At 40.9% G+C, this 15,585-nt stretch overlaps 1 protein-coding gene across 5 annotated transcripts in view; it reads left to right on the forward strand.

Moving 5' to 3' along the window:
• LOC127629095 (transcription factor SOX-6-like) overlaps positions 1-15,585 on the forward strand; it is a 166,502-nt gene that overhangs the window by 127,210 nt on the left and 23,707 nt on the right. For all 5 annotated transcript variants that reach the window (XM_052106349.1, XM_052106429.1, XM_052106492.1 and 2 more), the window contains 3 exons: positions 8,382-8,531; positions 10,371-10,548; positions 11,208-11,395. In XM_052106349.1, coding sequence (XP_051962309.1) covers positions 8,382-8,531; positions 10,371-10,548; positions 11,208-11,395 — 516 coding nt within the window. The remainder of the gene's footprint in view (positions 1-8,381; positions 8,532-10,370; positions 10,549-11,207; positions 11,396-15,585) is intronic.

Here is a 15,585-nt window from a genome sequence, read left to right on the forward strand (position 1 = left end):
AACAAAAGGCCTCAGGTCCTGGGGAGTGGAAATGAAAGCGGCCAGGCGATCTGAGAGCGTAATTTGCTTGTCAATACATTTCCCTCGGCCGCCAGCACACGCACACACACACACACACACACACACACACACACTTGTCACCGCAAAGCCCAACACAGTGAGTAATTTCACTCAGTGCATCCCTGACAGATTGACCCTCGTCTGCAAGTCACCAGAGGAAAGCTGCCCAAACTATTCCCCAGTCCGCGTGCCTCTCTTCATTAAGACCCTCTCAGGGTTCAGAATGAGTTGGGCACGGCCTCCAAACAATGGCTCCATCCCCCTGTGTTGCCTGCCTATTAGAAGTGACACCTCTCTCCTCCAAGAGGAAATTGTGTTCAGATTATAGCCGGATACCCAGACGGTCTTAAAGGAATTATCCTAATTCTACAAAATAATTTGATTTTATTTTTTGTTTGTCTGAATTGGCATGTCATTTGCCAGTGTACATCAATTGCTTAGAGGAAAACAATTTTCTTAAAGCTATTCTCACCCTGATATATTGTTTTGCCATGAGGTCTTTACAAATCTGAAGTCAATTTGTGAGAGGGCTGTTTTTTTTTTTAATCAATGGAAGCAGGAATTAGGATTTCAGCACTTCTAAAGTAAAGCATCATGGGATAAAGTAAAAAAATCTGGGGCCTTCCCGTGGCACAGAATAGAGAGAGCAAACACAAATGGGTCCTATTGACCCCCTCTCTCTTTTCTTTTCCTCTCTTCATGCTGCTTTATTATTTTTTGCTCTCCATTCTCTCTCCTCTCTTCATAACCCTTTTTTTTTATTTTTTTTTTTTACTTGATTTAACATTTCAGTTATCCTCTTACTCAATTGAAATTATATTTCTCATGCTAAATGTGCCTCAGTTAATGCTGTCAATACTGGCAAAGCTTACACATTTAAACAAATAGTTCCCACAAAAATGAAAATTCTGTCATCCTTTACACTTCCGTCATGTTCTTCCAAACCTGTATGTCATTCTTTCTTCCTTGGAACACAGAAGAAGAGGCAAAATGTTAGCCTCAGTCATCATTCACTGTCAATGTATGGAAAAAAAAGATGCATTGGAAGTGAATGGTGACTTTGGCTAGCATTCTGCCTAACATCGCATTTAGGTTTCTAGGAAGGATGGGAAGTCATACTAGTTTGGAACAACATAAAAGTTAGTAAATGATGGTAGTACTGACATTTTCTATGTGGACTATTACTTTAACACCAGAACGGTGTTTCAAAGCAGACCTGAGGTTCAAGGAAAATTCTCAGTTGAGCTGCTGGGGTTGAAGAAATGAGGGAAGAGAGGAAATACTGTGTTATCTTTTGTTTGGATGATCATGTCTCTGCGTTCCGGATGTGTGGAGGGAACAGGGCTTTCTGCCACAGCTAACAAGTGGAGCACTTTCAAATATGAGCTGCAGAAATGAGAGCGAACAGCTGCTGGTGCGATTGAGGAGGAGAGGAGAGAGGGAAGAAGGGAGGAAAGGAGTGGTGTGTGCTGTGCGAGACCGACTCCGCAGAGATAGCCAGAAGACGAGAGGCGGCGTGAGCACAGGGCAGATGCGCTAATGGGAGGAATAGGTGGACATCTGGATGGATAGAAATATGGGCACTTAGAATTGTAAAACTGAGAGTCAGATGGACAGAGGCAAGTAAACAAACAGGAGAGAAACTCAGACAGAGAGATTGGATGGGAAGAGTGTAGCTGAAGATACTTCAAGAACCTGGGTTCATATTGTATCAAAATGAGAAAAATGATTGGCACTCATTTATTCAGTTTCATTCTTTTTTGTCATTTTCTTTTTATTTCTCACAAGTAATTTTTCTCTTGAGATTTTTAAGGCCCATGGATTTTTGCCCTCTATTCTGGTAGAGTGCAGTGATTCTATCTTTTTCATCTAAATTTAGACTATCAACACATGGTTATTTGTACATGCTTGTGTAGAGGAAAATCTCAGTACCGTTAAGGTAGAGTTCACCAAAAAATGACATTTTCATTATTTACTTACCCTCATGTTGTTCCAAACTTTTTTATTTTTTTGCTTTAATGGAATGTAAAATAAAATGTTACAGTAAATGTTAACCTCAGTTGCCATCCCTTTTCATTTAATCTTTCCCTTACGATGAAAGTGAATGGTGACTACACAGCAAAAAGGATGTCTTATGGGTTTGAAACAACATGAGAGTGAGTAAATAATGACATCATTTTTATTCTTGGGGTGAACTATCCCTTTAGCATCTTTTCAAGTTAGTTAGGCAGTGTAAGGAAGCAGAGGGAAAAGCGAAAATCCAAGGATGATGGGTAGAAATGGGGAAGGGAGAAATTAACGAGGGAGCAGGCTGGATGCCAGCAGATGGGACAGATGTCTAGCTATACTGGAAAGCACTGGCGAAGTGCACTAGTGCACCCCTGCCTCTCTTTCTGACATCTGGGCCAGCCTGGGTCAGCCCACCTGCCTTGGGCAATGAGCCTGGACAAGCCTTGTGGCAAACGGGCATGGGCGCCATAATGCTACAGAAATGACAGGGTCGTCGATGCGGCAGTAACGCAGTCCTCTCCCCATGTTACCACTCAGCTGTGGCCATTCAGAGAGAGGACACACACACAAGAAGAGTCTTAGTGTTTGTAATTTAGTGTGTATAGAGTGTTTATGTTGTGACATATGATAATGTAGCAGTGGGGTTTTTGTGGCCTCATGGATTCGTTTCAGTGAGCTCAGACTGGGGCCTATGCGGATAAGTTGAGGAGAGAGAGTCATGCACCATTATAGCTAGAAGCAGTAAAATTGGCTAAATCTGCCACTGTATTTCACAGCATCTGCCAGAAAGCAGTCATCCCTTTACTTTAAGAACAAACAGGAGACTGAAGTTGTTTTTTTCCTCACGTGATGGACTACTTCATTGTCGTATGTGGTCTTGTAGCCAAAGGCTCAAATCCAGTGTTTTTAGTTTGAGTTTAATTACTTTATATCTCAGAGACAAATATTCAGAGAATTTATTTGCTTAACCCTTAAAAGTACAGTGCATTAATTATACTGTAAATTGTTATATTTAGAAGGAGAAAAATTGATCTGAGGCAAAAATATTAAGCAAGATCGCATCTTGAATATATGTAGTCTTGATTCACTTGCTTTAAGCATATACCTCATAAAATCTACTATTATTTCTTTATTTATTAATATAAGTTAATTTATACAAATTTTCTAATTTTGCAATATAAAATGGTTATTGTCCTTGTGGGTAATAAGCTGTTTGACTGTAAACAAAAAAGGAAAAAGCCTTCCCTTTCTTAGATGTATTTTTTTCTTTTCTTCTTTGTCTTGTTCAATTCAAATTTTTCACTTGTATTTACTATAAACTCATAAAATTTATTATTAAAATCATTATTTCTTAGTTAATTTTTGTTACAGTGTTAGACACAGTTAGAGTCATTGTATGTAATAAGCTGTTTGGCTTTAACAAATCATAACCATTTTTAACTGTACCTTTTCAGGATATAAACAGTTTACATATTTCTTCACAGAGGTGGAGCTCTGAATTGGCTTTGGGAGACACTTCAGCAGAGTGCTGATGTGTCCTGGAGCATGGTCTGAAAGTGTTGACTAATCTGGCTGATCTGCAATACTGTTGTTGCAGGCAGAAACAGCTAACCCTCTCATTATCTTCTGTCTCCAGAGGGGTTGCTTTTAATTATTAGAGGCTAACGGCCCGACCTTGGGCCAGACCCCACTCATTTGGAATCCACGGACTGTGAGATGGGCTTGGCTAATACAGCAGAGAGTGAGAGAGGCAGGCAGGAGATATTAACAGAATTGTGTGTGTGTGTGAGTGTTGCCTGAAGTGTGAGGACTGCGGGCAAGCGAATTGAAAAGCCTCATTTCCCGAGCCTTTCTCTCTCTCTCTCTCTCTAACTAAGCTGTATAGCAGCGAGTCATTTAATGCTCAAGTGGACAAAGGTATTACCTGAGTCACTGGGGTGGATCAGACCTTTTCTCTGCAGGCCTTTCTGAAACCACATGCTGAGAGCAGCTCAACATCTCTGACTCGTTTTCTCTCTGCCTCTCTTTTAGCCTCTCTCTTTCTCTTGAACCCCACCAGTGTTCGGTCCCCATCAGCTCCCATTTCCTCAGAGCCAGCAGCTTCAGTACACACTGTAATAGCTCTCCACTCTGTCAGATTGCTGCTTATACACCACTTTGTACATCTTTTGGTGTTAGCACATGTGTGTTGAGATAGTCTTGAAGGCAGTGCTTGTCTTTTATTCCTGTTTTTAAGGCCGTACTCTACACAAGTACATGAATTCAAATGCTTCTACTGTAGCTACACAAGCTCAGTTTCATGCAGTGTTTCTTTACGAAATGTGTTAGAAAGAAATTCATAACTTAATAAGCAAGTGGAGTTGTTGCATACTCAGTGTTTCCACAAAAGGGCAGTATAGCCGACTTCAGCGTAAACAGTCAGTTTTCTCTTTTAGGTAAACTGCTGTTATAGCAGAGGAACTTTTGAAATGAATATTCCTGAGAAAGTTTGTCGATATATTTATATCTACTCACCTAAATAATAAAGCATTCAGCTAATGGCACATACATTTGAAGGTAACTCTGTCGCCATACGTATATCAGAATGACACAAGAATGAATGCCAGCGTAGTTATGCAAGGGCATACATTAAAGAGTTAGTTCATCCAAAAATGAAAATTCTCTCATCATTTACTCACCCTCATGATATCCCAGATATGTATGACTTTCTTTTTTCAGCAGAACAAATTTGAAGAAAAATTGAAAATATCTCAGCTCAGTAGGTCCTTAAAATGCAAGTGGATAGTGATCCGATTCTTGAAGCTCCAAAAAGATCAGACAGTTAGCATAAACGTCATCTACAAGACTCCAGCGGTTAAATTAATGTCTTCTAAAGTGACACGATCACTTTTGGTGCAAAAAAGGTAATTTTTTTTACTAAATCATCCGGTCAGCAGTGGTATGCGGGTGTGATCTGTGATCTGTTTCTTTACTAATACGTCACACGAGAGAACGCTTAAACTCCACCATCTCTTGAAGCTTACTGGAAGCAATGGATTATATTTAAAAAGTACTTCAATATTGATGTATATACTGACTGTCTGTGATTTTTGGAGATTCAAAAGTCAGATCACCATTCACTTGCATTTTAAGGACCTACTGAGCTAAGATATTTTTCTATTTTTCTTCCAATGTGTTCTGCAGGACAAAGTAAGTCATACACACCTGAGAGATCATGAGGTTGAGTAAATGATGAGAGAATTTTAATTTTGGGGTGAACTATCCCTTTGAAGTATGCCAAGCATTTGTATGAAGTATTTTTCTGTCATACGAAATCAAGTGGACATAACCATATCCTGCAAGTGATTCTAGAAAGCCTGGGAACTCAAATCAAGATTTGACGGGAGAAGCTAAATAAAGTGCACAATAAAGTAATAATTTATTATCTTGTAAAATGTTAGGCTGGAACTGCTTTACCAATTCAATTAAGGTATGGGATTAACCATAGCTGTTTTTAGTTTTGTGGAGCAAGGGGAAGAATGAAGCCAGCACATCCCGACTGCCCCTCTCCCTGTTCAGCCATTGACTTTCAGCATGACCCTCGTTAGCGTTGGCCCTGTTTGCTGTGGAGACACTGCAGTATGGCTAGAGGAAAGGGAGAGCAGACCCAGTGGAGCAGCCCTGCTTTATCCTGCAAATGCCCTTCAGACAGACTCTACCACATGTGTCCTTACATCACTTTAGCAATGTCTCTCTCCCTTTGTCTTTCTATTTTTCACACCTTTCACCATCCCAACAATTGGCTATAATATTACAGAGGCCACATCACATTCTGTAAAGCTCAGTGTGAAGGCAAACACACATCTCTCTTCCTGCCCTTGACAACGAGAAGTGTGCTACATGTCACACCTCTGCAGTAGTAATGTGCTTTTGCTATGCCTATCTGGCAGAGAGGGGCTGGGCCACCTTAATTTTCACCCTGTGGCTTTGACCTCTTAATCAGGCTTCACAAAAGGCAGACTGATTGGCTATAATTTGAAGCAAAAGCCAATTACACTCCTTTTCCGGAACAATAAAGTTCTTCCCACGCGAGGTTAGAGTCCCTCTGCCCATCCACTGCAGCAACAGCAGCACTGTTAACAAACATCTGTCCAGCAGACTGGGTCAAGGACTCTCCTTCTCTTCTTTCTCCTTCTCCCAAGTATACAAACACAATCAAAGATAGACACTCAAAGAAATACACACATTCACTTATTACCTGTAAAGAGAAAGTGATTGTGTTGTTTTTTTTACTCTATGGGACAAAGGCTTTCTGTTTATGAGGCTTGGGAGCTGTGCTATCACTTTGTGAACCTAATCAGCCTGCCATTTCCGCTGTCCGTGTGCCGGCGTTTGCCCCAGGTCTCCTGCAGAAGAATGACCCTTTTGTTGGGCACTAATGTGCAAGCGTTTAACTTTGGTACCGGAGAGCATTTTAGTGTTTATATCTCCTGATACATGTAGACACAAAGTGCTTTGTCTGGGCTCAGGGTTTTCTCTCTGAGTGGCTGAGGTGGGGCAGGCCACCAAAGCTGGTGCCACTTTTTCCATTTCAGACAAATGGAGTCCTTATGTAGCCCAGTAAGGAGAGGAAATGAGAGCAGAGAGAGGGCAAATATGCTCGGGTACATACACAAGCAAAAACCCCTCTATGCTTTTTTCAGGTTTAAAATACAACAATGTTTTTTTCTTTTATGACAGGATTTTCTAATTGTATTATTTTCTAACCAGGTAAAAATGCTTGTCAGCATGTGATCCGTATTTGTCAAATCCATTCAGTCATTTAACTAAACTCATTTCTCAGTCTAAACATTTATGGGTGTCAACCATACAATCAAAACAACATCAAATACAAAAGTAGCTGTAAATATTACACAAGATATCATAACACAGTAAACACAATCTGCTAAAATGTATTTGCTTCAATAATTGGCCTATCCTTATGAAACATTTAACAGCTCTCTATTGTCTAACATCACAATAGATTTGAATGTTATTGGGTCTGTTTTCTTCACATTCATGTTTTTAAACTCATATAATTTTTTCTCCTGAAAAAATGCGTGAATGCAAAATTAATCTGACAGCTACTGTACAGGCACATAACCCAAAACTAGATCAGCCTAAATGTTGGATGACAGCTAAAATAAGAGGAAATCACAATGGGATATTTTTCCCTTGTGCCGTGGTTAATTTCTGACCATGGTCTGATCCCTCCTATTTAATGAGAAAAGCAAACGACAATTAAGCATTGCCCTTCTTTATAATCAATATTTGCCAGAAGGAAACCAGAAGTTCATACCGCTCTCTTCTCACTAGAGAGCATGATATTATTCACAATTGTTCTCAGATTCTGAATAATGCAAAGCTCTTAAACAAACATCGATATGCGCCGTTGTACAATTTGACATTCTAACCCTGGGTTTTGTATTTAATGGTTCCTTTTGATCTAATGTTGTTTTGATTTTTTTAATGGTACAGTTAATACTCTTTTTTTTCTCTCTCTCTCTCTGCCTGGTGTGCGGGAATTTCTGATCTGTTGAAGTAAAAGTCATTCTCAATTGTTTTTGACAGACGATCAGTCTCAGAGCTGAAATCTAAACCTGTTTTGCACACTTTCTCTGCACTTTTCTGGAAAGTGATTGACATTCAGCCCTTCAGCCTGCTGAATTCATACCACTGAAAGGTTGCTGATGTTAGCGAGTGTATTGAGCAGGGGCCAATGAAAATAAACAGAAGAACATGAATTCTCTTTGTAAGGTGTTCTGTCTTAATGAACACCTTTGATAAATGGAGTCATGGAAACTTGACTACCTTGAGTTTGTGTAACTTTGTTTAAGGGAATGTGTACTGTGCGATAGAAGGTGGGGGGAGCTCAGGTGTCTGTGAAGTGACTCAATAATGTGCCAATTAAAGTAAAAGAGGCTTAATAGAGAGAGAGAGAGAGAGAGAGAGAGAGAGAGAGAGAGAGAGAGAGAGAGAGTGAGAGTGAAGAAAAGCAGATCTTAGAAGCAGCAAGTTTTCAGTCTGCAAATTTTGTGTGATGAGTGGAAAAACAGTGGTTCCAAGTCTCTTGTATGTGTGCCATCGCTGTGTGGTTTTTTGGGCTGCTGTCTCTCTCTGGATCCAGGCTTTGATATACAGTTAGACCTTTGATGGAGCTTCTATGTTGAGATGGAAAGGGAAAAAGAAATGCAGGAGGGAGAAAGAGAGAGAGAAGAAAAGAGAGAAGAAAGGCTTTGAATGTTGTCTGGCTTTGAATGCTAACGCCTTGTGGGTTGTCTCTCTCCGTACAGCAACTCTACGCCGCCCAGATGCCCAGCATGCAGGTCTCTCCAGGAGCCAAGATGCCTCCACTCCCCCAGCCCCCCAATTCTGGTGGGCCCATCTCCCCGTCTGGCTTGAAGAACGAGAAGAGGGCCTCTACCCCTCTCACTCAAGTAAAGGTACGTGGAGTGGTTCTTGACCCAGTCTTTTCCACTTCCCCTGCTCACTAAATCAGCTGTGGTAGGTACTGCAGTGAGCACTCAGCGCTGGTTCTCGTCTCGTCCGAGCCCATCAATCTGAGCTGCTTTTACAAGGCACTCGCTCTCTCAAGCAGAACTCTGTGGACAGGGTTGCTATGGCTTTCCCTGCTCCTGGAGAGCAATTTTTGGAACACATGATTTCTCATCAGAGATGGCTGGCCACGATTTCCTGTTTTTTTTTTTTTTTACTTGGACAGAACAAAGGCAATGACATCACAGACACATAATCTAAATATATTGATGAGGCTAGAATGATGTGATGACTCCCTTTTGTTTCTTTTAAAAGATCAACAGTAGGGTACTCACAGTACATGGCAGGTTTCCACCAGTTTTCAGCTCTGAGCGGAGGCCATATACATCATATTTTATTTTTTTTTCTGCTGTGGCTGTAACTTAAAACACTTGCACATTTGGAAAAGTTTAGGTTAATATCACAATAGAATGGGGGATAAATCATTGAGCAGAACAGTAGTGTGTGCGTAGCACTGTAATCCTTTTCAGTCTGCTCAGCTTAGCTGCACCTCCAGGGCTTTTGGAATAGTGTCCTTCGAGAGTACTGCCACATATCAACATCTCAATGTCTTTTCAGAGCATACGGCAAGATCATTGGCAATTACACCGAGGCATCACAGAACCACATATAGTAGGATTGGTGTATTTTGACATCAAAAGTCAACATGTTAACCCCCTTTAAATCTACTAATTTACCCAACACATGCTATATGAGATACATAATGTCTTTAATCTTAATAGTGATCAAACATGTTGTATGATTTTTGCCCTGCTAGCTCCATATGTTGATATGTTGTGCTTAATTAGCTAGCAGTCTGTTTGTTTGTCTAGTTGAGGCATAATTGAATGACAAACTGTTGTTGGCAGTGACATTTTTAAAGAGCTGGGGGCAGTTGCTTAATGTGGCCCATCTGTTTGGACAGTCAACACACTGCCAATGAAATTGTATTCTAGCTTACATACACTCTGAGAGATTTACAGTTTCTCAAAAGAATATAAGCGCTACTGATTGTTGTTTGAAGAGAAGCACCTTATATGTTGAGATATTTAAAATTATTCCTGGATTGATGAAGCTGGTATACTGTTTTTTTATCATTAATGTGTTATAGTTTAAATATCATCAGATCAGTATTTACAAATGTGCAGTTATGCAACATCATGAACACACACACATTCAAACACGTTTGTTATTATATTATGGTTAAATTAAGTCAAGCTATATTACAATAAAAAAATCAACTCAATCCTTAACTTTAGTCTTTTAACATTTTAACATTACCTAAAAAATATTGCTTGCTACCTTTATGACGCTCTTTTCCTCACTGGGGCTGTAAGGTAGGTCCCCATATCTAAAATCTCCAATATTCTGTAGCAGAGAGCTTATACACTCTTAATAGTAACATGCTCATCCCCAATAACAGCCAAGAGCAAGCTTGATGGCCTTATTGGATTTGTTTGAAACAGGCTGTATGAGCTGTTAGCTGTTTCTCTGAGCCTGAGAGCAGGTGAGAAGATAAAGATGTGTACTCAGACAGAGTGGGTTTTAATTAGCCTGAACAAAGCCTGGCCCTTACTACACTGAGGAGCTACAGCATGGCACAGAGCCTGGCTATGAATACAGAACCCATGTCTTGGAGGAGTTGGTCTAATTAGTCAACAGTAATAGCTGTCTTTTATGTAAGGTGGAAAGCATGTCTCTGTAGGGCATCTCTTTTTTAACAGAAGCTTTGTGTATTTTATGTACAGGAGGAGGGAACACAGCCTCTCAACCTCTCCGCCCGGCCCAAGACAGCTGAGATGGTCAAATCCCCCACATCCCCCATACAGAGCCTCTTCCCCGGCAGCAAGAGCAGCCCAAACAGCCTGTCCAAGAGTGGAGGTATCCCCAGCCCCATCGGAGGAATAGGCCGTGGCTCGTCTCTGGGTAAAGCTTTAGATTTTCTCTCCTTTTGGTGTTCAGTCTGTTTTATCAATAGTTATGTGTGGTGTAATCTTTCATAATTATTAAAGTCATCAAAGCCGAGAGAATAATTGTATATTTCTGATTCTTTTTAGTATGAAATCAGAGAGTGCAATGAGCTTGACCCACTCCCAAGTCATAATCTCTCATAGACCTTGCCAGTTTAACTGCCTTAGTAAAGAGTAACTGATGCTGTTGCTGTATGTGTTTTTTTATTTTTAAAGCTTGTAGTTCATCTCTCATATTAAGATTTTTTTGGAAGCTGCTAGTAATAATTACTAAAACAGTCTTTCATTAAAACGACACCGTGTTGTTGAGCAGCACTTATTCCCCTCCTCCTCATGGAGTTGGGCTTTGAACACAGGCTTGGTGTTTGTTTTTCTACTATTTCCGAGATTTAACTGCCATCCGCCTCACTTCACTTTGATCCATTAATTACAGAAAGGCGACACACACTGAGATTGCTCCTTTAGTTTCCTGCTCCCACACACATGGAGTTGGCCACACTTACAGTGCACACATGCACATTGTACTCACAAGACCTCCTATATTTTGTTTCAGAATGCATCCTTGCGCATATGTTTGTTGTATTTGTGCATTGACTGAGTGATTTGTCTCAGCAGACATCCTGTCCAGCCTGAGCTCAACAACGTTGTTTGGAGATCAGGATGCAGTGATGAAGGCCATCCAGGAAGCGAGGAAGATGAGGGAGCAGATTCAGAGAGATCAGCTACACCATCATCAGCAGAGCATGGAGGCCAAACTGTCTGCCCTCACCAGCATGGGGCTTAACAACTGCAGGGCTGATAAGGTGAGATGGATAACCCCAGTGGTGAAATGCATAGGGCACTGGCCTCCTAAGCCAAAGATTGTTGGTTCGAGTCCCATCTTGGGTGAGTTTTAGCACAGTGATGCAGCGGGCCCATAATCCAGAGGTCAATGGATCAAAATCACTTCTAATATTTCTCAATTCCTTATCATTTCCTGTAGCTCAGCTGATATAAAATGCTGCTACAGTAGCAATGCCAAGGTTGTGGGTTCGAGTCCCATCTTGGGTGGGTTTCAACACGGCGATGCAGCGGGCCGTAACCCAGCCCCAGAGGTCAATAGATTGAAACTAACCTCTGCTATTTCTAAATTCTTTTAAGATCCTGTAGCTCAACTGATAGAGCATGGCATTTGCCAAAAAAATTGGTTACACGTGTAGTGATAAAAAACATTGAATGCAGTGTAATTCGCTTTAGATTAAAGTGCCAAATCCGTATGTGTAATGTTAACATGTTATTGTTAAATGAAAATTTGTTTGACTCCTTTAAAACAACAGATTCTTGTTCCTTCTCTTTTCGCCTAATGCCACAACAACAGTCAAAGCTCAAGGACTTGAGCCCACAGTGTTTCTCAGAGATGATCTTTAAAACCAATCAAGGCCTTTGAAGCATGTCCAGAGAAGACCCTTTGATTGGCATTGGCAGGGTAGATGGTGTACAAGTGTGTGTTTGCATTCATAAGCGAGGACCATCGCAGTCCTCTGGTGCCTGGCCTGTGCGGGTTCAAACTCTGATGTCTCTGCTCAATTAAAGCATACAGGCAGCCCTCTTCAGCCCCTGGTGTGGGACAAGCCCACTTTGTACCGGGAGCAGGCATGCTCTCAGGGATTCCTTTTAAAAATATCTTCAATCAATGAGTCAATCAAGGAGCAGAAAAACAGGCACCGCTACCATCTGATTGATGCCACACTGCCAGTTGGCTGTGAGATGCAGGCAGGAACTGGGAGTGGAGGCTCATTAATTTTTCAGCACCTGATTACTTTCAACCAGCATCTTAAAGTAGGTCAATGTATATGTAAAAAAGTTAAAGTGACTATTTTTCAATCAACTCAGAAGTCTGGGCAAAAGACATCTGCACCGATGTGGGTGGCATCGAAGAAAGACCAAAGCGTGTCCTCAATAAAGGGCTAGATCACAGCAAATTCCCCTGTTTTCACTCAAATAAGACAAACAATAGCAGCGTTTAACTGAATTCATTACAATCCCAATGTTTATTTGTTAATTCCCAGGATTGGGTAATTTTTTCATTGTTGCTGCTTCTCGCAGCAATTTACCTCTTTATGGCACAGAAAGGCATTGTGGTAGTAATAATCTTGTTTTCTCAAACACAATGTCCAACTCGAAGCCATTATAAAAGGAGATATCACTTAAGCTACTGTATTACACACCGTTCTTTCACTCTTTGTTTGTGTTCTTTGGAGGTGGATACGGTATGTGAAAATGCAGCCATCACCTGTGGCTGTATCCCTCCCTCTCCCTTTTCCCATTCTATCTACACCAGCCTCAACTCATCCTCTCCTTCATTCTTTACCTCCCAAAATCACTCTGGGGTTAGCTCATGGTCAGCCAAACACAAGAATATGCCGCTACATGACATGAATGTTGCTCCAACAATGGCTGAAAAGGAACATTTTTCAACAGGCAACACACACCTATGCCTGCATTGTTCCTACTAGGTAGAGCTTATCGTTTTTTCTCCTTCTCTTTTGTCTGGTCTTGGTTTTGTCTTTGCATGATTGTAAGGCCCTGCCTTTTCACATGGTTATTTGGGCTCCTCAGCTCAGGTGAGCTTTATATGCTGTTATAAGTGGGGATGAAATCAGGTTGGAGGCTGCCTGTCTCTCTCCACCACCTACTTCCCCACCCCCGATCCCCTCCTCCCCAAGCCCCCTGCCCTGGAGAAAAAGACATTAAGCTTGCTGCTAAATGTGTTTTCCCTAAAGGACTTTGATGTAAAGGCAGGGTAATTGTGGGCAGTTGGCAGGGCAGAGGAGGGAACAACAAATAATAATTAGGTGCTCTATCTGTGCGAAAATATGACTGGTATGTTTGGGTTATCATTGTTGCTATAGGTTACTGAGCACATCACAAAGACTCCTTCCTTTTTTGAAGTTAATCAAGTATCATTTGCAAAGCCTTACTCTTTGTTTATTTCTTTTTCCCTGTTTGAGTTTGCAATTGCTCTAGTATCTGAGAATATACGTTTATGACCTTTGCAGTAAAATCAGATGGAAGAAAATGGCAGACGTCTTTTGTACCATAACCTCTCTCAGAAGCCTGTCTGCATCTGATGATATCATAAAGGCAGCTCCACCTCAGACAGTTGGCCTGTGCTTGCTGCACACGCCTGACGCTAGAAAAAGGCATCTAAGTGTTCTAGATAAACGCTTTCACTTTGGTCAGTTTCAGAATATTAATATTTCAGTGCATCATCTCACCTGGCATAAATACTGGACACCCTTTAATAACTGCCTTCCAGACTGCTGTTTGGAAGTTTATCAAAGTGAAAACTTACATGGAAGATTCTGGAAAGATAATATAAATGGGATTAAGGATAGTTAAAATCATCAACTGGTGCTGTTGGTGGGTGATATTAAATATTGATTTATCCCAGAGTAACGACTGAGCTGCAGAAAAGAGCTAAGTGCTGCTTACAGATGGATCAATTCATCTTTTAGTACAAAGTGTGTCCATTGAACACAATGGAATGACCTGCATCCTTTTACCTCTCTCTTTCCCTCTCACACACAGAGACTTTCTTTTCTCGAATCTCTCTACGTTCTGCCCCTTGAGATGGTGAAGTCTCCTGTCTTTTAGGTGCATGTGTAAAATATTCATGTTTTAGTGTTTGCTTGGTTGTTTTTTATTTGTCTTTTTTTTTTTCCTTTGACATCCCATCAGTGAAATAAAAGCTTTTATGGGACTTCTAACAATTTGCCTTTTTCAAATATTTATTATATATATTATTGCCTACAGTGGGCAATTAATCTACTTTATTATTTATTCCTTATTCCAGTGCATTTTTCCCCTTTGGAAAAACACGGAGTTGTACGTTTACAGATCCGTTTTATGCACTAGTTTCAATATAATACGTTTAACTTCTTTGTTTGATTTTACATTTCAAAATTGCATTTTACAAGCTGCTTAATGATAAGGCTCCACTTTTGGAAAGAGGCCAGAATTTGATTTTAGATTTCAGCCTGGCAAGGAGATAAAATATATTCTTGTGCTGACACTTCTCAATCTGGAATCAAAGGGTGAAAGGCCAGTGTATTGACCTATTGAGCATCCGCAGACCTCCCCCGCCCCCTCCTCGCCTACGTTATTGATGAGAGGAATATTCACTTTTCTCAAATCCTATAGCACCGGGCCACACACATTTAATTGGAGCTTTGCACACTCTCCTCGAAATCCTCACCCCGTACCTTTAGACCCAAAGCCAATGTTTGCCCTCGTTCCCTCCCTGTGTGTGTTAGGGTCCTATTCACACTTCCCTTTACAAAGAATTGGGTATAATCTTCTCTGGTGTGCAGCCCTGGAAGCAATTTTCTACCCCCTTTTTCTGCTGCTGTCTTGGAAATTGCCAGCATAGGTTATTTTTTGCTGCAAAGTAAATCCTGCCAAACATGGTTTTGGCCATCCAAAATGTGATTATATTATGAACTCAGGCACTGCCCATAGCCAGCAAGTGCCATTGTTGAGAATTGCTCACATTGATTCTTTGTTTTAATTATTCAGGTGTGCAAGGGAATTAAAATAGTGCCTTTTTCTCTTTCTGAGTGGGTTTGAACATCTGTGTGTGTGGCTGTATGTCCCGGGGTAGTTCTGAAACAATACTACACACTTATTCTTCCTGTTACTTATCCCTTAGTAAGACATGAATGGAGTTTAGCTTTGTGCCGATGGCCCCTGATTTTACATTGTGGCTGCATAAAATCACAAATGTCCAAAACAGGACACTCATTCAAAAATGTAACAAGCCTCTATACCGCAGACCTGCAGAGCTCTGCTTATAGAGAGAGCTACAAGAATAGGCTACAATGAGTCATTTATGTGGCACCATATTGGGACAGAACCCCTCCGAACAAGCGCATAAAGAAGCCTCTGTCTCCCAGATCATGCGATTCTGAGTGTTCATTATTGTAAATAGATTGCATGATATGAGCAGAGAAAG

Source organism: Xyrauchen texanus, chromosome 1 (assembly GCF_025860055.1).
Source record: "Xyrauchen texanus isolate HMW12.3.18 chromosome 1, RBS_HiC_50CHRs, whole genome shotgun sequence".
Taxonomy (NCBI): Eukaryota; Metazoa; Chordata; class Actinopteri; order Cypriniformes; family Catostomidae; genus Xyrauchen; species Xyrauchen texanus.